Source organism: Tubulanus polymorphus, chromosome 5 (assembly GCF_964204645.1).
Source record: "Tubulanus polymorphus chromosome 5, tnTubPoly1.2, whole genome shotgun sequence".
NCBI classification, from domain to species: domain Eukaryota; kingdom Metazoa; phylum Nemertea; class Palaeonemertea; order Tubulaniformes; family Tubulanidae; genus Tubulanus; species Tubulanus polymorphus.
The window spans coordinates 9,952,966-9,975,358 of record NC_134029.1 but is presented as its reverse complement, the minus strand read 5'-3'; the positions used below and the strand labels follow the sequence as shown (position 1 = coordinate 9,975,358).

The 22,393-nt window shown below is 38.4% G+C and overlaps 2 protein-coding genes across 4 annotated transcripts in view; both read left to right on the top strand.

Annotated features, from left to right (window-relative positions):
* LOC141905008 (uncharacterized) overlaps positions 1–22,393 on the top strand; it is a 90,197-nt gene that overhangs the window by 10,536 nt on the left and 57,268 nt on the right. For both annotated transcript variants that reach the window (XM_074793700.1, XM_074793699.1), the window contains exon 2: positions 10,589–10,661. In XM_074793700.1, coding sequence (XP_074649801.1) covers positions 10,589–10,661 — 73 coding nt within the window. The remainder of the gene's footprint in view (positions 1–10,588; positions 10,662–22,393) is intronic.
* Positions 18,059–20,381, top strand: LOC141905005 (uncharacterized). Of its 2 annotated transcripts, XM_074793694.1 has the most exons (6): positions 18,064–18,444; positions 18,690–19,061; positions 19,189–19,349; positions 19,564–19,747; positions 19,861–19,884; positions 19,956–20,083. In XM_074793694.1, the coding sequence occupies exons 2-6, from the start codon at positions 18,840–18,842 to the stop codon at positions 19,959–19,961; spliced, it is 597 nt and encodes a 198-aa protein (XP_074649795.1). In that variant the 5' UTR covers positions 18,064–18,444; positions 18,690–18,839; the 3' UTR covers positions 19,962–20,083. The 2 variants fall into 2 exon arrangements, with proteins under 2 accessions (XP_074649794.1, XP_074649795.1); XM_074793693.1 differs by having other exon boundaries at positions 18,059–18,444; positions 19,861–20,381.

Below are 22,393 nucleotides of genomic sequence, written 5' to 3'. Positions count from 1 at the left end.
GAAAATTATGGAGGCTTTTTCAAAATCAAAATTGTGGCTGGTTTCGTATACGTGATTAGCAACACCGCTTTCAGGCTTAAAATTCTTTACATCATTCTTATGTTCACGAATGCGCTTGTGTAAATCGCGTCCGGTTTCGCCGATATATATTTTGTTACAAACTTTACAGGGAATTTTATATACACCAATGTTCAGGGGTTCAATTTTGGGGGAGTTATGAGTAAGATTACGACTAAGTTTGTTGTTATAAGTAAAAATGAGTTGTTTGTTTAAGAGATGGAGGGGAGTTTTAGATTTTTCCAGAAAAGGAACAAAAGGTACAATAATAGGCTGTTTACGCGCGCGGGTCCCTTGAGAGTGACTGAAATGTGAACGACGGGCTCTCAAGAGAGCTTTATTCAAAATGTCGTCGGGGTAAGCTAATTTGTTAATTTTTCTCGTTTTGGCTGAACTTATTGTGGGATTTCTCTTGTTATCTTCTTACACGGATATTGTGTATCTTCTCGTCTCATCGTAACCTTTCATGCTCGGGATGCGGAAGAGAAAGGAACTTGTACTCAACCGTGATGGGCTGAGAGAACAGAGATATTGGCGGCGCCACCAGCTGGAGGTGCCTGGCATGTATTATTTGGGGTAAATAAGGACAAAAATAAAACGTAACCTTTCACGCTCGGGATGCGGAAGAGAAAGGAACTTGTACTCAACAGTGATTGGCTGAGAGAACAAAGAGATATTGGCGGCGCCACCAGCTGGAGGCGCCTGGCAAAGCGCTCGGTTCGTTTCGGTCGCAAAAATGTTGATGAGCAAGGGAGGGGCCCTCTGAAACGTAAATAATCCGAGATAATGAGAGTCAAATCCATGTCTACGGGTAGCGACGAATATTCGGCCTGAATGACCTGCGGGCCAACGCGAGAGCTATGTTTGAATTTGCGTACGATAATCTGAAGACCAGAAGGGGTGACGGCGACATCTCGAAGCTGTATCACGTCCCCCGCTGAGGCAAGAGCCCTGGGTAATAACTCGCCGATGCGAAAATATCCACAAATGCCCATCTCTTGTTTCCTGCCACCACATTCTACTGTCATCCTCCTCAAAGCGGTTATATCTAAGCCCTCAATGGGAGGCATTTCAGTCAAATTGACCGCAAGGCATTCTTGGCCTCTAGATTTCACAAATCGTGTGTATCTGCGTATCTGTGAAAACAAAAACGAAGTATTCGAATTCAACTAACTCAATCAATCAACTCGATAAAATCAATAGCATATACGGTATATTAATTTGCCTTTTCTTTTTCTTTGATTAGCCTATGCGCATACAGTTGAATCGTTGACTAACTACCGGCGTACACATGTGCAAGTTTTTCCTTCCAGGAATCTTTAAGGAAAGTTTTCACTTCTTGAAATTCGATCGGTAGACGTTTACATAGCTAAAATAAGAAATTATAATGGTAGAAATTCCAACTAATAATATTATGCTGGTGTTAACGAAGAAAATCTTACCATTTTTGTTATAAATAACAAGATTGCGTAATTATTACTAACTCTTGTTTGTAATCCAAGTACTTCACGTGTAAGTTTAGTTAATTTTTGGATGACATTTTCTGCCCGATCACTAATTATTACGTCGTATAGGGCAATCATCAGATCCATTGCCCGCTCTGATCTTCTGATGACAGCCTGGATGGCAATTGGGTCAGACATCATTTTCTCACATCGAAAAAATGGGATGAAAATGGTTCTGATAGTCTGAAATGAAAAAAGGGAATTACTTAAGCTATACATGTATAACCAATAAACATATCACAGATATTAGTACATGTATGTACAACGAAATTCATACCTGGCACTACACACTGTCTCGAGATTTTTGTGGTTATGAGGACGCCTGCCTTTACGGATTGTTCCCCAGATGATTTCGTCCCCGCGTTCTTTCCATCAAAATATGCCACCGATACATTTTCTTGTATTTTAGCTGACGAGCAGTCATCATATCCAACGGCAATGTGGTATTAGCTGTCTTTTGCAAAATGTAGGCGGTGGAGGCGGCATTCGAAAAAATGTTGTGCATTGCGCCACTCATTGACAGTCCCGCTGTCATAGCTGTTGTTTTCCCTATAAAGAACATAGAATCATTGAACACAATCATAATCACCTATTCAATTTTGAAAACATATTTCATGCAGTACTCACCAGTCCCTGTTTCAGGATGAATGTGGGTTGTACACCATATTTCGAACGCAGTGTCGTTGAATGAAGAGCTGTAGCTGCTGCAGCCATAGTTAAGAGGTACGGCACTTTGTTTTTTCCATCAGGGGCCAACCCCCACACGGGTTCAAGAGCCTCCTGAATTACCAAGTTAGTAATGATAGACTAGGACATTTTTTCCCGGGACATTTTTACTGTATACCGATAATTTCCTATTGAATAAGAATAATTGATTTTCAAATGACCTAGGCTCTCTTCTCTAGAAGGAATAGCTGTTGTTTTTAAAGTAATTATATTCATATAATGTGCATATTTCATTCAAATTATTGTAAATATTCCAAAAAATCGCTGTTTCTTGACGTAAAACCATAACAATAATGTATATTTAGGTACTATACGTTACGGTATCTGGGTAAGCAAAGGAGTGGAAGGTGTCCACTTAATTCCACATACTCAAAAGGTTTTTAGATCTTCTAGAACGGGAAATTTACCGTTTTAAAAACAGTTAATTGCCAATAAAATTTTGACATTTTCTGATTTTAAACTAAATTTTGATCTATTTTCAGAAAATATTCAGTTCGGAATGTTTGAGCTTGAAATTTTTCAGAGACCTCAAAATAAAGCAATAAAGAAATTAGGCAATACCCTCCGACGGTAACGAATTTCACCTCCTTACGATTAATTTCATGGCGACAATTCAAACCCTGACGATTCCTATCACCGCGCTTCGGGCAATCACGACGTTTGTGCCCTAATTTGCAACGAAATCCACGAACGTTTCGGTGTGATTTTTCGTTTCCCTACGGAACTTCAGACGATTCGCAGTGGTGTCAATCGGTACCTGCATATATTGCATCCTATACCGTAGACCTTTCTATCGCCCTCACTCAACGAAAAGTATGCCTGCGGCGCCAGACCGGTCATATATGGTTCTAATACACTCGTTAAATCGCTCAAAGGAATTCCGTACCTCTTTGCTAAATTTTTAAAAATACGGAACCAGTGATGAATATCATCATTCTCGGACAGTTTAGTCATTTCATTAATTTTAGCAAGAGAATCTCGAGGTCGGCTCCGACTATCTGAAATCAGTTTCTGTACAGTGTCTAATAAAGCTTCGTTATCCTCCGGACGAGTAAAGGAAAAATGTTCCAGCAATCCTTTATAAATCTCTTCAGTGTGGAGAACAGATGATTATGGTGTAAATGGAGGGGTCAGCTCCCTCATCACGCTTAAGTCCGACAATGCATCAATCCTCTCTTCTTTCATTTTCAATACACCGAGATCTAAATGGTTCACCTCTCAAAGGTTTGTGAACGTGTAACGACGCAATCCTGAAGCGACTTCTTCCTTTCGTGACATCTTTAACGAAACCGATGTCACTGCTTAACAAACTGAAACCGACGATTGTAGGAGTATAACCGCAAAAAACAACGTTCAAACGCATCGACGATCATAAAAGTATAACTGCGAAAAAACAACGTTCAAACGCACCGCCAATTAAAAGGGTATACCGGTACCCGCAAAAAACAATAAGTCAAAGGCGTGGTCAGTTCACGTGTGACTGGGCGGGTCTTTCCGAAAATGCAAAAATAACTATGAGAAGAGTCTTCTCTTTTTCATAGTAACCTCAAATTGTATCTCCGTTCCCGTAAAACATTAGACACAGCTGAAAATGACTCAAAATAATATTTCGATTATTCCCTCCAAGATAGCGTCGCCAGATTTCTGTTTAATTGGCCCAAAAATGTATTCTATCGCATTATCGGTAAGTTATGTGATCAGGCAGGAACGCCTTTACTAAAGTTGAAACAATTTCATGATGACACAAAACATCAAACGGTAAACAGTACTACCCAACCATGATACCATATCACCAATAAAGATAGATGGTGTATTCAATTTTACCAGAGCGGTTTATTGGAGGAAAATATCATTGTTAAGTACGCCGAGAACAACCATGTTGTGTCATCAATCAGTTGACTGACATTTTATTGTAAAATTCCATCCCATCGATTCGGCTATATTCTAAGATAAGTTTTCATTTTAAGATGCTCTGCCCGCCTACTGCGCACTCACGAGGCGGTAGCAGCCCCTGACGCACTAGGCAGATAGATGTCATGCGTGCCGGGAAAATTAAATGTTATCTCTTCCATACGTTGAACACCACAACAGTTATTAAATTTACACGTCGTTTGTCGTAAATTGCAATATCACGATGTTTATTTGACGCTACTGTAGTCTTTTGGAATTGAATCGAGCAGACTCGGTAGCTCAGTGAGATAAGGCGCGATGCTTTTGCATCCACTATCAGTGCTGAGTCAAGCGGGTTCGAGTCCTGCTGACTGCTTACAGAGTTCCGGCAACACTTCAAAGGCCGTCCCGTCGTGAGGTTAAGTGAACAATCCAATAGGATTGAAAACCAAGGTCCAAACGATGTAACAAACAAAATGACAAACAAGCAATCCTCAGCCTGCCTCAGTGACACCAACGCCGGCATCGCTCTCTGTGCGAAGTTTTGATGCGTACGTTTGTCCGGTTGATCTACCGCATGATATGCACGATTATGCATCAGAGTATTTTGAGTTCTGAAAAATCGTTCTGTTTTTGTTTTCATTATTTAGCAATAGGGCCTAACAGTTCATGCAAGAAAAACCACAGTCAGTCGAGATTATCCTTACAGTTGTACGTTGAATCAAGCTGACATCAGATTTGATATTATATTTTCTGCCAGTTTCAGAATTATCCCAGTGGAAGACCCTTTGCCACAATGGCTGCTTCTTTGCTAGACCGTTTGCAATTTCAATGCCTCTTACGTGTGCATGACCAGGCATCCACAAGCATTCAACATAGAAACCCAGGAAGCTTAGAGCTTTCCAGGAATTCCTTATTCTATCGACAGTGTCTAGGTATAAAGAGTTTTTCCAATTGAGTGTAAGGATTCCAACAGTAGTCTGGCTATCACAGATTTTAATTTGACATATAACTGATGGGTTAGATTGAACCTCAATAACCATCTGCTCAAGTACTAATTGAATTGCCACAAGTTCAGCTAGAAGAATGGAGCCTCTGGCAGATACAGCTTTTTAGCCCATTTTAGCCGCAGCGGGCTATTGCGTTCACTTTTCGTCCTTCCGTTCGTCTTTAGAAGGAATCCAGTTAGTTTTGAAGACGCTTTAATGTAATGTCTTTATATTTGGTTTACATATGTATCTACCATAGACACATCTTCAGCCCAAAAACGGCCCCTGTCAGATTCAAAATGGCCGATTGGCAGCCATTGTTGCTCGCCAAAATCATCACTTTTTACATATATTTCAAGTTTTCGAGGGAAATTTTGAAGACCCTTTGATCAATTATCTTGTATTGTTGATCTTTCAGAGGTATTTGTATCCTCCAAGGGCCCATCAGCCCATAAGAAAAAGTGGGTTGATCGAACTCAAGATGGCCGTCCTGTGACCTTTTTTGTGCCGAATAATGTCAATTTTGGCCTGAATTCTGAGACCTGTATCTTCCTTACAACACTGCTGACTCAAAACAGAGAAATTTTGTCTCCATGAGTGGATCATCGGCTACTGGTACTGAGTATGTCGTAACCTCTTCATCATCATCTCCGTCATCTCTGTAAAAAATTATTAGAATTTAAAATGATTCATGATTTTAGTTTCACTTGTATGTATTAATTGAATATCATAAGTACTCCTTGAGAATTAAAACTAGTGTTCCGGCCTTACATTTCCAAATAAAGGGTTAGGTAAACATTTATATACTTACTTAAAATTATCAGGATTCCAGGTTGGATCCAAATATTCTTCCTCATCATCCTCACATACCATGTCCGATTCATCCGATTCATTATCGTCACATAAGAGCTCGCACTGGATAGCAGATGTTGTACTGTTAGGCCTACTCTCTGTTTGGGTATCAGCTTCAGCTCTAAAATAACTCGCATCATACTGTACTGCAGTATGACGACGTTCCTATAAAGATTATTTTTCATAAATTTTTAATGAAAGGAAAACTGAATTTCTACGACTGTTACGAAACAAAAGCTTGATAAAAACTTACAATTAATGTCTGTGTTCCAAAGGTACAGATTGGTAGGGCATAATCGTCAGGGTTGAAGATTGCTTTAGGTTTGGTGATAGCAGGTGGTGTAACAGGACTTGAGAACGGTATCAATATATCATCATCATCATCATCATCATCATCATCATCATCATCACGAGACCCGGTGTCCTGTTCCTCCATAGTTAACGTACTTGTGCTCTGCGTAGTTGGCAACAATTCTTTCATTATCTGTAATGAAAAGTTAAATCAATGAATCAAGATAGGATAGCAGACCCGACCGGTCACAGAAATGAACGGATTACAAATTTTATTGGAGATCACAAATATGACCCAGCCGCTAAAAAATTAAAAAATTCTTTTTTTGAGAAGAATCGTGCCGGCGAATATCCAATTGACAGGGCAACTGATGGCGGTATCACGAAACAATCTTTGGTAAAGTGAGCACCGCAAAAAGTTGAGTGCACTGTCGGTCGAAAATCTTTTCTCCTACACGCGTTTACCCATTGCTGGCACAGCGTTTTATTCCTTAACGGAAACTTATGAAAACTTAAACTATATGGTCCTAACGCCGTCCCGTTTGACGTCCCGTTACTGCAGTTAAAAACCGAGCGAACACCATTTTTTCTCAACTGATTTCCGCAACATACAACAGTGGAAAAATGACAATACACAAAGATGAATGGATGCAGTAGAACAACAGAGTAAAAATATAAAGCTCGTAAAACGTGGGAGAACCGACTAAAAACACTTCTGGGTAGAGGCGATTCATTCCCATCCGCAAAAGTTTGAATCAAGTTTGTCGGAACCTACGTCACAAAATTAAAGCGCCACACCGAGATTAGTAGCCAAAAATGAACTAGCTTTTATGGATATGTGCGAGTTAAGTATTTTAAGACCCAATTTTTCCGAATATGTTTGCGCAAACAAAAAAAATAGCGACACTGAGTAGTAAAGCGGTATCTACTTAGTTTATCGAAACCAAAAAAGGAGAAATTCCAAATCAGAGGTAATAGGACCTTTAATGTTAGATCCCAATACTTAATGTAAGATCCTTCAAACCAATATTCACTCCGTCGATGCAGATTTGAGAAATGGGATTTAGACTCTGCAAATTCCAACTGGCAGGCTAAGGGAGGCTCTCCATTTCCAGCACAAATTCTTAACGAGCTCAACATCTCCGGATATGGTTCAAATGAACAACGATAGGTCATTTCCAGAAAGCCACAGACTGCTGTCATCCATGAATTTAATTTGACATGTTTTATGATTGTGGTGAGTTTCAAGGTCATTGGTTTTTGTATATGGTCACCAGGGGTGTTGAATATTGAAATTTTTAGATTGTTGAGCATTTGAAGCCACTTCAGGTCCAGGGGTCTTTCTTTCACAGTGATATAACTGGAAAGAAGATAAAGATGTACACTATTCTGGATCTTCCATAGGCCTACAAATTCCAAAATCACTTTTGGCTAGCTGTGACGACTGGATCCGATGGACTTATTTGACTCTGGAGAATTGACTGTTAGGCCTTAACCCTTCCAGAGCGGGCCCGATTTCACCTGTTGAGGGAGCTCATTTTTTGCCTTATTTCAGCATAAGTGACAATTGATTTTCAAATGACAATAACACTAAAACTACAAAAGCAATGTACTTTATACTTAGCAGTTAGCTTTATATTAGAGTAAAGAAAATTTTACAATAATAAATTTCATTATTATAGGTCGTTGCCATGGTAACAAGGTCATCCAATATGGCCGCCGACTTCCCATGATATGAAAATTCTACTATATAATTGATTATAATTCATGACATGATAGGGCAGACATGTAATTAGCTATTATTTTACATTCAGACAGATGTTCTTCAACGATTCATGGCTACTCATAACAATCTGGTCTTTATTTTAGAGAATATTACCACCAACTGACTAGCTCTCGGTCGACAAAAAATTTACGAAATATCAAAATTTATCAAATAACTGTAATTCTCTGCTGCTAGAACATGTAAGAAATGTTAAAAATATATCTCTGAATATCTATCATATTAGACCTTGCTAAATAAAAGAAAATAATAATAATAATAATCTACTGACTATGCATTGTTACCATGGCAACCAGTGAAAATGTATTGTCTATGAAACACTATAAACTTTGATCAACTTTGTTTTATAGTGTCAATCCAAAATAAAGTCACTGATTTCCACCACTGAACACTTTTGTTTTTGATACTGGCTTTTGTTTAGGCTGCTTGATGTCTTTCAGGGTATGATATCTCTCGAAACATTCAGGGTGAAGTGGAGGATTGTCATGGCACTGTGTGCATGTGTTAGTTGTCTCATTACGATACAACTTCCCCAAACTCCTGTCACTACATACTCTACATTCATTACTTTTCTGGTTTTTTTTGGGAAGTGTGGGGTGTTATCTAATCTCTGCATAGGATTTGCAACCCTAGCTCTATGCGCTGTAGCTGGTAACACAGGAACAAGACTGTTGACCAATGAAATGCGGAAATATTTAGTCGACAAAATGGATTTCGGATCATTACCACGGAATAACATATCCTGTTTATAGAGAATGTATGCATTTACAATTCTAGTTTCCACAAGATAGAAGAAAATCTTTCTCCACCAGTTTACAGAAGATCTTTCAAAGTTGTAGTACACACTCAACTGATCGTTAAGATCCACACCCCCCATATGTTATAGTCAACCACACACTGTGGTTTACGCTTTGGCGGATCTCCAGCCTTCTTGGATGGGACAACAGCCCATTTTGTTGATGCATGACAACTAGTAATCATTGTAATGACTCTTTTGTCTCTCCACTGTACTACTAAAATATCATCCTTTCTGGCTGCTCGCAGATCACCTTTCTTCATATTTTTAGAATTTTTCATTTGCATCGGTAAGCCTTTGCGGTTAGGCATGATTGTCCCAATAATGTTAAAATCTCTTGAAATAAGTTTCTCTGCTAGAATAATACTCCAAATATCTATCACAAACTAATGTGTGACCTGAGTCTGTAATACAATCACAAAGTTATATGTTAAGTAACTGGTCGGGTACGGGTGAATGGGACATTCAACAGACTTTCTATCTAAGAACTAGCGGAAAAATATTAGTACTGATGCTGCATGTGTCTGCAACCGATTGATCAAATACATGCAAGTTTGTAAGTTCAAGTCGTAATAGATACAGTGTAAAGCAAAATGAACCGTAGTAGCTTGGAAAGAGCAATACATGACTATGTGTAACACAGCACAGAACGCTTTGACAGTTCGCTTGATTATCATTTGTACCAGACCAGGCTGTCATGCCCTCAACCCCCTACTTCTCATCTCTGATTAACATTCCTTATTCTTCTTGACAGACGATGCTTTTTCCAAGCACTTTCTTATTCCCTCATTTTATGTTGCCGATGCATCTCTCATTGACACTGGACATCCAGGTTGCCTTTACTGGCGGGTACTTAAACCTGATATTGAGTGTGCCATTTTTTGCTTTTCTATTGATGGACGTAGATTGCGATTGTGTTCGTTTCAATTCAACAATCTGTGTCGATAACAGAAGTTGATGAATAGACGTGTCGAGTGGACTCAAGCTTTTTCAGAGCCACTTACTTTTTGCTGTGACTATTTTGTTACTTCTGGTGCAAGTCTGCTGCTAAATATCTATTCATGACAGCCTGAATCTTTATGCAATCACAATCCCACTTCTGACACCATGTTTTAGAAAGAGACATGCACGAGCCACATCAACCCTTAGATGCCATATTGAGATAGCGACATCGATAATTAGATACCTTACATTTACATGTACTTCCATAACGATCTTCTCCTGATTCCTTTTCATTTAAACATGTTTTCTGAGATGTGATACTAAAAACTGAGGTCGACTTGTACTTGGGGAACATGAAAAATCTATGAATTCTTAGGCCAAAATCCTTGGTTGACTTTAACAAGTATTTGACACAATGATATACAGTATGTCATGATGTCATCAAAGCTGGCTGACAGCGACTTCACTTAGCACCTGACCAACCAGGCTTAGATGCATTTGCGTCTTGTTGATAAGATGGGGTCATGTACAAGAGGTGTGAACAGATCTGCACTATATCCGACATCGCAACTTCTATTCCAAAGAGGAAGGAAGTCAATTTTCGTCTTGGGTCGGAGCGATAATTGCTAATTTAATACAATAATTTGCCATGTAGGCTATGCTAATATGATATTGTACCATTCTTAATAATGCGTTTCTGCGTTAAACATTGTTTTTATCATTGCTTGATGTTTATATCTCATTATTCCTAATTTAGGGCAACTTACTGGAAATCTCAGCCGAAGAAATTTTGTGATTTCTGTAAATGTTGGATTGCAGACAACAAGCCTGTAAGTATTATGAAATACAAATGTAACCTTATGCTCTTCTTACCTGTGCAGCAAGTGATTTAGCAATAATCCTAGCCAGTTTATAATGGCAATTAATTAATTGACAAATATTTTGAAAGACACGTTTAAGCTATAAATCATTTGATTTCTTTGGCCTTTTTGATAAACACTGAGATGAGACTTTTTAAAAGATATTAATTGAGATTTTACCAATGATTCTTAGCCAATAAGGGTGAAATACTGAGCCCGAATGTTTACGACTCAGGTGATTGATGGCTGCGGTTGTAAACAAGATACTAATTATGACTGTGATCACTTTGCTAATGTCAGCTTGGTTTTTGTTGACCTGTGTTTAATGTTGTTTTGCTGCAACATAATAGAGACCGATTTGCTGTACATAAAATGTAAAGCAAATCGGTGTCTATTTTGTTGCAGCAATCAGTTATCATCCACAAATTGATTTGGCGTTGAAATCAAAATGTTCTTTCAACCAGCCTTAGATGATGGTTTTACCGATGTCACAGGTTTCTTCTGCTCAATCATTTGCTTTAGCTGTTTGGAGGCATTAAGTCACCAGCTGCATTGCAACAGATCATTATTGTGATGAGTGTGCCTCTCTCCCCAGAAGTTATTTGATTGCTCTTTTTTCGCTTTTTGAAACCAAACCACCAATTATTTGAAGCTTTCTGTCCCTGGAATTTATTTGTGACTCCATTTCTTGACATATATTGGAATGTGAGGTCCAACACATCCTTTTTAATCCTTATGAAAAACCATGTCCCTCAAAATCAAAAATTTACTTGATAAGTCCTTCTTGTTGCAGACACATAAGTGCACTTGTTCCCAGTTTTAAGCCAGTTTCTTTTTTAGCTCCGCTGTGACAGAAGGTCAGCGGAGCTGATGGGTTAGGGGTTTTATCCGTTGTCGTCTGTCCATCCGTCAACTTTTGCTTCAATTTGCTACTAGTCCTACAGTTTCAATCAGATCAATTCCAAATTTAGTATGAATGTTCTATGGACCAAGGCCTATAAAGTAAAAGAGACATTTTTTATTCGTCCCCCAGGGGCCGCCCTGGGGGTGGAGCTCTATTTTTCAAATCACTACTAGTCCTACAGTTTTAATCAGATCAATTCCAAATTTAGTATGAATGTTCAATGGACCAAGGCCTATAAAGGTAAAGAGCCATTTTTTGGATTCGTCCCTAGGGGGCGCCCCTGGGGGTGGAGTTTCTATTTCTTCAAATCGCTACTCGCCCCACAGTTTTAACCCTTTTTGGACCAAACCATGAATTTATAAAAGGAAAATTATTTCCATGCCCCCAGAAGTTCTATAGGTGTCAAATAGTGATTTCTTATGGAGAAAAAAAATTTCGGTCCATTTTGATGGAATCTGGGTGTTGTATCCATATGGACACATAGGCCGGAACTGGTTCACAATGGCTGATAACGCAATGTATTATAAAACTCTAAAAACAATTTTATTAAAAGAAACATTCAAAAAACTATTCATTAATTTCAACAAACATTATAAAAACAATTCATTTACCATAAATATGTAGGCTACATGAATCTAGTCCATGCTTTGATTTCGTTGTTTGTCGACTGTTTTTGAGTCTCTTACCCTTAGATGATGAAGTCAATGGGGCTAGATTAGGATCTGGTTCATCCTCCATCTCTGAATCTCTGGTCTCTGAGTCACCATCATCTGAATCACTGATTTCATCATCAACATCATAATCAGAATCATCCACCAAATCGTCAACATTATTGGTTATATCAAAATTATCATCATCACCATCACTGGCATCATTGTCATCAAATACGTTACCGGAGACAGGATACTGGCTTTGTCCACGTCTGCGACCATAGAACGACACTGCAGAAAACGCCATAACCAGGAACAATCTGAAAAAGTGAATAAATGTGTAAGTCTAGGAACATTCATAACAAAAATAGGTGCTTGTCTTATCCATTTGGTCAGTGTAGTAAGAACCACTGGGGAAAAACCCAGTATTTTGTAACTTGAACCAAGTCATCACCATGGCAACGGGTAAATACCCTTTCTCCATACCCTGACACTCTCCCAAAGTCATTCCTATGCTAAGAATGTTAATCCTATAGTTTATGACACTTTCAGTTCATTGTAACAGAACAAATTGTAGTATCAGAATATTTACACAACTGGGCAATGTGTCCATATGGATACAATGGACCAAGGCCTATAAAGAAACTGTGCCATTTTTTGGATTCGTCCACCAGGGAGCACCCCTGGAGATGGAGTTTCTATTTCTTCAAATTGCTATTAGTCCTACAGTTTTAATCAGATCAAGTCCAATTGGTATGAATGTTCTATGGACCAATACCTACAAAGTATCCTTTGTGGATTTGGCCACAAGGGGGCACCGCCTAGGTATGCAGCTTCTATTTCTTCAAATCACACAGTGGAGCTATATAAGCCGATAGGCTCCTTGTTTTAAAATTCACCCTCGACGTAACGTAACATGTAGTGTGGTACATCGTTTGCCATCTCCCTGTAGGAGTATCTTAAATGCAAACCTGTAGTGATAATCCCTTAGTAGGTTTGTCGAGAGAGGAACATCTTTTCCATCTCACTTCGAGTAAACCCTTGCCTTCCGTTAACATTATTTTGCCAGGTCTCAAGAAAGTAAAGAAATCCCTCAAAAAACTGTAAAGAAATGTAAAAATTTGGTTGAAGTTTCGACAGTGCACATTTATCTTGATTATATAGAAAATCATAATATATTAACCCGGAATCTTTGATCGTCTATTCTGTAATACGATGCCAAGTCTGGCTTCCTCTTGTGAATGTGTTCTTTAAACAAACGACCATTCAAACAGTCAAAAAATCTGTCGCACAACAAAATAAATTTGGACAGTTCAATGACTACTACTCCATGGTAATTCTGAAGTACGATTCCTACTGACCGACTGAGAACCTGTAAAAAGAAATTGAACACCGATCACCCAGAGCCTCTAGGTAATCCCCAGGTAATAAAATGGATTTGTTTTTATTACAAATAGTGAGAAAGGGTGAGAATTTATTTCTGATGGTTTTTATAAGGTGTGGTGGGTCAGATATAAAAAATATCGGTCGACTGACCTCCTCAGCATACGGGTTGATTGTCTGACTCACTACATCTTCATTGCCATGCATCCGATAAAGTTTTTGATTAGGTGATGCCTTATCAGATGTACTTGATATAACCTGAAATATATAAAAAAGTACTTATAATATTATTGGACGACAGGAGTACAACATTTTTTAGAGTTAGGTTTTATTAAGTTTATGTACCTTCAGACCATGTAACTCAACATAAGAGACTGCCTCCCAGAAAAGTGGGTATAATATGTCTGCTGTTGCGGTTCTGGTGGCGAAATATCCGAGCAACATCTTCACATTGTTATTGATGCCTACTATCATGAAGTCTAGTATATGAGACGCTACTGCTGTCCATTGCTGACCATTTCTGTAATAGGACAAGTATAATTTTTAATAGTACAATGCAAGCTATCATTTAGCAAATATGTACTTTGCTGTAAACAGTTTTTTAATCATCACCTTATCAAAACACCATGCTTGTGGATTAATGAAACTGATTATTTCACCGCCTCTTCGGTCATAAAGGAGATCTCCTCACCGACATTTCATCGTGCAACACTACATATTTCTTCTCTGAAGGTAGTTTCTCTGCAATACTCTTGAGTTCCTGTAAATATTTTGATAAATTGGTTCTGTGCAGACGAATTTGTTGATAATACACTAACGTTCTCATAAGACTATAAACATAAAACCTGAAAAACATGTACTTGGAATCCTTCTTTTGGCTGAAAGTAATTCGTATAGTCCCTCAGAGTTGACTTATTGGGTAGATGACTTATTCGGTAGATGAAAGACACCTGTGTTTCGCAGAGCCTCATGTACGCTCTTGGGTAATGGAGATAGATAGCAAATCTGAGATCAAGAAAACAAAGAGAGTTAGAGAAAATTGTGACTGAACTACTTGGAATCAGCTAATAACTGTAGTCATAACTGTAACTTTTCGCATATAGAGTTTACTACCGGTAAACTTACTGAATCATCATGGGATGCCATCTCATCTACGTAAATTACAGGAAGTAGCCTTTTTTTGCTCCTCCCCAAAAAGCTTGAAGAAAGGGCTCTCAATACTGGTCTCTTCCAATACTTGACTGAGGCCTGTTGTAATACATTAAGAAATTAATCAAAAGTGGTATAATACTCGAAATTTCAAAATGACGTTTTATTCTTATGTTTAAGATTTCAAAATGACGTTTAATTCTTAAGTTTAAGTTTTAAATTTGCACTTAGGCTACCTTGATATCTTCTGCAACTGTCACAGTTCCACTCTTCAATTTGTTTTGAATGAACAAAATCTCAGCCTCCTGTTCTTTAACTTTCTGTCGCATTATCCTCACTTCCTGCAACAATGCGGGTTTAGAGACAGTTGACAACGGGGTATATTTGCTAACAGGCCCCTTCTTTTGAGTACTCTGACTGAGCACTGTTTCGCAGAATTTGCAGATTCCTAGTGAAATATAGAAACTCACTGATCAATTAAATTTTAATGACGGCATGAGGTAATTGAATAAAGATATTCATTAAACATAATCATTGGAAAAGATCATACCTGGTAAATCAACTGCAACTGTACAATTTTTTGAACGAGGGTTGGATCCAGTACACCAGTTTTTCATTTGTATGATCCGTAGTAATTCTTTCAATTTGATCCGTTCAAGGTCAAACTTTTCGTGCAAGGTATATCCTATATCAAAATTTTGAATTTTGATAGTTTACAATCTTGGGAAATGTTTACGTCCTTCCCGTTTGCTTACACTTCTATGCTTCAACCGTCACAGAAGGCCTCAATACCTCCATTTCCGCCACGAGTGATCTCATTCGGAATTTCAGCGTGTTCAAATGCATGACATCATTTGCAGATGGAATTAAGTATTTAGCCTAATGTTTCATGTACATGTCATAAGAATTATTCTGCACATTCATATGATTTAACCCTCTGAAGACCAAGAACACTTCTAACTGGCTTAAAAATATATCCACCTGTATTTTAAGCCTATAGGGCATAAAGAACAACCTAGGACCATTAAATTTTAAAAGTAATTTACTTTCTTTGGTATGTTGCATAGCTTACTTTCTGTGGTATGTTGCATAGCAGTTTCTCTGTGGAAACAGGCACAAGTATACTTCACATTTGTTACACTTCCAATGGGAGAATCCCTTCGTGCACAATTTGCAACGATTGCGCTTATTTGCATCATGAATAGGTCAATGGTCAACACATTCATATCTGATGTCAGGAGTTGGAGTAGCCACACGATGCTTGTTAGCCGGTGGAGATTTGAGCTCTGCGAGTGATGGACGACCACGGCATGGCTTACCCTTCTTTACCAGAGCCTGGGCGAGGGTGGCTTGGAATACTTTCATGGGCATGGTCTTCTTTATGCCAAGTAAGTTACAATCTCGCCTGTACAAGAACCAAGAATTCACAACTGCCAAGGTGACAGTGTGGTAAAAGATATACAGATACCATCTTTTACTCTTCAACTGTCGCTTATACAGAGATGACATCATGTCAAGCAAATCTACTCCACCCATGCTCTGGTTGTAGAGTTTGATTATGGCAGGACGGTTTACCTGCACATGAGTTTTGCTGGACTTGTCATATCGCTGAACCTGCTCGACCGGGTCTTTTCCAGCATATGTGGAAATAAGCAGGGCTGCCAACCCTCCCGAATTATTCGGAATCCTCCCGATTTGCGTGAAGAAATTCCGACGATACGATCGGGTATACAAAATTCCGATTTTTTTTCCTTTTTCGGCGATGTCCAATTTTCCACCCGCCAGCGCGTTGTAACACAATATGATGACTTGGTAGAACAGAATTGAATAGGTGGGGAATATATATGCACGCGCGCGGCGGATGAGTGCGTCGCTATATATACTGTGTACGTGGGTCAGGCGATAAACAGCGCTGTGTGTGTGTGTGTGTGTGTGTGTGTGTGTATGAGAGTAACTGTGTTATTGATTTTATCTACGCATGGCGCACGATTATTTCATAGTAGGAGAGCAGCCTCTTAATTTGTTTCAAGAATCAAAATAAAGTTCATTCGTTTTAAAATACGTTGTTTTAAATCATTCTTGTGAAAATATTATGACATGTGGCAAAATGTGATTGTTATTGTCAAATTGCTCTGCATCGTTTCGGAGAAGAATTGGTTTACTGCGGTAATTAGCTTGTTTTCGCAACGCGATGAGCATTCGAAGATCCGGGTTAGATTTCAACGTGTGGACTCGTTATTTGTGGTTGAATTGTTTCGGTAAGCAATTGCTTTGTTAGTTTGAACCTTAATGTTGTCACTCTTGTATTAGTTTGATTTAAAAAGATAATTTAAGATGCTTTTGAGCAGTGCATCTCAAAGTAAACTTTTAGTTCGCATATTTGGCAGATGGCAGCACCATCGAGTTGCATGTAGATTTAGAGACTTTTTACTGTTTGTATCTTTCAGTTCTGTACGTGGAATTAATGCTGGAAATTAACAGAAATGGATTTATTTACTGTCACTGAAACAGGATCTGAAGTTGAAGACGAAGAACCTTTTCCCTCCGATGTTGGTGATGACACCAATGACGATCGTGAGCCTCCTCCGAAAAAAACCAAAGAAAATGAATCTAGTAAAACGAAGCAGAGGTTTAAGAACGAATATTCTCAGAAATATTCTTTTATTAAACCTAGTTCGCTAGGCCGTTATTACGCATACTGTGATAGATGTGGTTCGCATATCAACATATCGCATGGTGGCCTTAATGATATAGAAAAAAAACATTTTTCCACAACTAAACACAAGTCAGCAGCTAATGTGGAAAAAATCTCGAAGTTTTTTAGTACTTCGCAGGAGAAAGAAAGTTTGATCAAGGCTGAGACATTATTCACAGTCTTTGTGGTTATGAACAGTTTACCTCTCGCAGTTTCCGATAAGGCTGGGCAACTATTCAGAGATATGTTCCCTGGCCATCCGAATGCTACGAATTATAAATGCGGTCGCACCAAAACAACTCATATTGTGAATGCGGTTGCGACTGATATCGTGTCATCTTCTGTATCGAGATTGAAATCATCTCCCTTTGTTGAGGAGAGAATCCCACAATGATAATAAAAAGTCCGAAAATGAAACTTCGAGATAGTAGTTTATTCAACGTTTCGACTATATCCTAATAGTCATCTTCAGGAATGAAAGATGACTATTAGGATATAGTCGAAACGTTGAATAAACTACTATCTCGAAGTTTCATTTTCGGACTTTTTATTATCATTGTGGGATTCTCTCCTCATCGCGTCAACACGGATATTGTGTTTTACCTATCGTGATCTCCCTTTGTTCTTGGTGTAGATGGTTCTACGTACAAACAAGAGACATATTATCCAATCGTTGTGAGATATGTGGATGAACAGTTAGAAACAAAATTGGACCTGTTAGCTAACCCAATATGGAATCAGTCGCACACAGGAGAGGCAATATTTAATATAATCAAAGCAGAATTAGAAGTGAACGCTATACCATGGGAGAATCTACTTTCGCTTGTGTGTGATAACACAAATAGCAATGTTGGAAGACACAAGGGTGTAATAAAATATGTTAGAGATCACCAAAAAGAGGTACACCTCGCTGGATGCGTTAATCATTTGCTCCATTTAGCATTGAAGAAAGGCCTGAATACAGCCATTAAGGTAACTAAGATTTTACTTTTGATTTCATTTTCAATATGTAGTAATTTCACCATCTTCTAATTTTCATCAACTCAGATAGGATAGCCTTATTCGTTCAGCTTACACGTGCTGCCTTATGGTTTACACATAATCAAATGACATAAACTCAATAAAGTTAAAGTTCTAGAAACTTGTAGTTGCTATTCTGCTGTACCATTGTTATACTTTCATCGTTTGAAATCGGTGCGCATATCTTTTGTTTACAGCCTTTATTTGACTTTGATGATCTATTACGCCAGCTGCATTGGTATGTAACCAAAACGAGTAAAAGATCTGCAAGTTTTCAAACCATCCAGAAGGAATGCGGCCTGCCAGATCATACGATACTGAAGCATGTGGCTACACGCTGGCTCAGTATGGGCCCAGCCCTTAGCAGGATGCTGGAACAATGGGAAGCGCTGAGGAGATATTTTGCGAAAGAGATAGGCCATGATACTGATGGAGATGATGATCAAGAGTTTCTCGACGATTTTGATGATGGCCCTGTCACCGCAGGAGCGATAAAAACTAAATTACACAAGTTTTTCCAGAGACGCACATCAAAACTATACACTGCATTTCTGATTAAAGCGATCTCGGTAAGCATTATATCACCAAGTCATAACCCTAAATAATTAGGATTATAAACTTTTTTGTGTTTTATAGGGTCTTTCTTACTGATAAAAGATTTTATTTCACAAGCTCTTATGATTTCTTTTTTTACAGGTGTTTGAGAGCACAAATGGATACCTTGAAACTGAAAGTGCATTGGTTCACAAAGTGAAACGAATTTTGGAGCGACTTATGTACAGACTACTTCTCTGTATATGCAAGCCAGCAGCATTTAACCAGGGTTGTACACCTTACTCAATCGATTTCACCTCAAGGTATTTTTCATCCATCCAGTGTCATTGTAATTCCTTTGTAAGTGAATAAATTTTTTTCACTGGAGTAGATTCTTTTAGGCCTACATAAAGAAATGTAGTGAGTTTCATTTGCATTACACTACTTCTTCTGCTGTTAACTATTATTAATGCTGTCTGATGTAACTTTTATTCAGCTCCTTGCATATGTATTTATGATAATTTTCTTTACCCCTAGGTATAATATAAAAGACAAAAAAGACCTGTTCATAGGGGATGAGGCTCGGAAATTGGTGGAAACAGTCACTGACGAAACCAAGAAGAAATTCTATCAGGATGTTGTGAAGTTTTATTCAGCTGCCTGCACCTACCTGAAGGAGAAGGTGAATCCAAAAGACCAGCCTCTTTGGAGTCATGCTGAGGTAAAATATTCATTGAATTTGAGAACTCAAAAAAGTATTTATTCTTTCGTAATTGTATTGTTTCATAGACTTATCAACTTTTGTGTAACGATTGATAATAATAATTTTTGTAGGTAGCTGATCCACTGATGCGTAAGGTTAGATCATTCCAGTCAGTGATATACTTCATGGACAGATTCCCTGTAATTCTTGGAGATATTGTTTTTAGAGATGACTTGGAAATCGAATATGCTGACTTCCAAACTTTGCATGATGATGATTTTCCATCTGGTTTCCATAGTCCACCAGCAAGGGCCGATGAAAAATCAAAAGAAGTGACTGTTGAGACACAATGGAAAATCATACATAAGATGTTGGATGATGTTGGGTCGATACGTTTCAGATTGCTGCCAAGGGTGATGTGTCATATATTGCTTGTACCAGTCAGTAATGCTGGCTGCGAAAGAATTTTTAGTTTCGTAAGGAAGAACCGTACGGATTCAAGAGCAGCTTTGGGTCAGAAGACCTTGCAGTCACTGATGGTTATGAAAACATCCACACAATGCAAAGACTTTCAACCATCTTCAGATTTGCTTAAGAAAGTGAAAAGTGCGACATATAATGCTTTGAATAATATTGATACAAACTAGACAATCTGAATGGTGACTTATGTCTCTGGTCTATACTGACTGACTCTTGTCTCTGAAAAAAATGTGAAAATCTCAAATTAGTAGAGTTATCAGTATTCTGGAGTTAAATCTAAATTAGATTTCAATAATAATAGTTGATTTGAATATTTTTTTATTTTAGCAAGATGAAAACAGAGTTGAAATTTGACCCATGACTGTAGTTGTATTTAAGTTAGGCAATCTATGTACAGTATGCCAGGACAGTATTTCCATTTTAAGGGTTTATATTGCAATCTGTCACATGACAGCTGTATAGTGTTATGTAATTCGTTTGACAATTTATGCCAGTTTTATGTTCTTATTTTTAGTCTATTGTATATTTTTGATAAACACTGTTGATTTTTATCTTTCATAAAATAATAAAGAAAAAATACATTCTGTAGAATTTGCTGATTTTTTATTTTGCTAATAGATAATTTCATCTTTCATAAAATAATAAAGAAAAAATACATTCTGCAGAACTTGCTTATTGGTTTACCTTTGTTAGCGATATGAAGTTGGCATTGAGCCAATTCATGTAAAATCGCGGTACGTTTTTTTATGTGAGCATTTGTTTCATTGGTTCTCGGCTTAAACGATGTATAATCGATGCGATTGAAGACATGGCGAACCTCCTAATTGAAAGCAAAATATTCCTACTTGGAAAAGTCACAATTTCTTCGGTTTCGATATATTCCTATTGAAACCTTCAATATTCCTAATTAATCTGCCATTCATCCCTAATTGGAATTTTGAAAGGTTGGCAGCCCTGAATAAGCCTCATGACCTTGTTGTCTAACCAGCACACGAGAGACAGGTTTCTGGTCTTCTCTCCACGTCCCATTTCTTTCAAATCTTTCTCGGATTTTAGCGGCGCATTGTGTACACAGTGTGACTGAATTGTACCTGTGTACTGAAGACCCCGTCGAGCAAGTTCAGCTGCCATTTCAAAGTTGGAAAAATAATTTTCTGCAAAGACCTTGTATGGTATATTTGGTGGTAGTGATTGACACATCTGCAAAACAACATTACCGCCAAGGCCACAGTGTGGTAGATCATTGATAACAATGCCAGTGCCCTTGCCTTGGTATACAGCGAAATCGTGGAGGAAACCAGATGCACCACACACCCACAATTTAAAGCCCCATTTTTTGGGTTTTTTTTGGCATGTACTGCTTACAAATTGACCTTCCTTTGAAGGCGACCATATTCTCGTCTATGCTTTGGTTTTCATCATCATTACTGACCGAAAGAAAATTTTTCCGCAGTGATTCTAACCACGGACGGAGTTTCCATATCCGATCAGCTTTTTTATCATCTTCTGTGGCAAGATTGTTATCGACGAAATGAATCATCGACTGGATGCTATAAAAGCGATTACGGCTCATATTGTCCGCTACTGGAAAGTATCTAAGTTCGTTTTGCCTGTAGCAACTCACAGCTGGCATTTTCACAAGGCCCATATAGACCGAGGTACGTCTCAATTTCTTTTGCCGTGAACTGAAAATTTTGACCTTTTTTCTCGATGCCATACTTGTTGGACTCAGTTGCAACCAGTTCAATCATTTCGTCGGTCACAAATGACTTGAAGCATTCAAATAGTGTCTTCTCCGCTGGGTCTGGTCTAACAGGTTCCGGTGTGAAGTTTGGAACAGTTGGTGCCACAAACTGTCGTCGACTTTCAAACTCGTACTGTTCATCCGATCTAGCTGTCAGCTGATTGTTTGTGTTCAGCCTATTAGGATTGGCGATAGATGACAACGGTTCATCATCCGAATCGGATCGATCACTATCACTTTGATTACGGTCGTCAGGGATGTCGTCATCGCTGGTGGCTTGTCTATGTCTGGATCATAGTCATCCCAGCCATCATCATCATCATCAACCTGACCATTCGACAGCTGGTCACACTCACTGCCGTCATCTAGGACAGCATCCAGAATATCATTTATATCCGATATGTGTCTGCAAAATAAAGTTAATTTTTTTTATTTTAAAT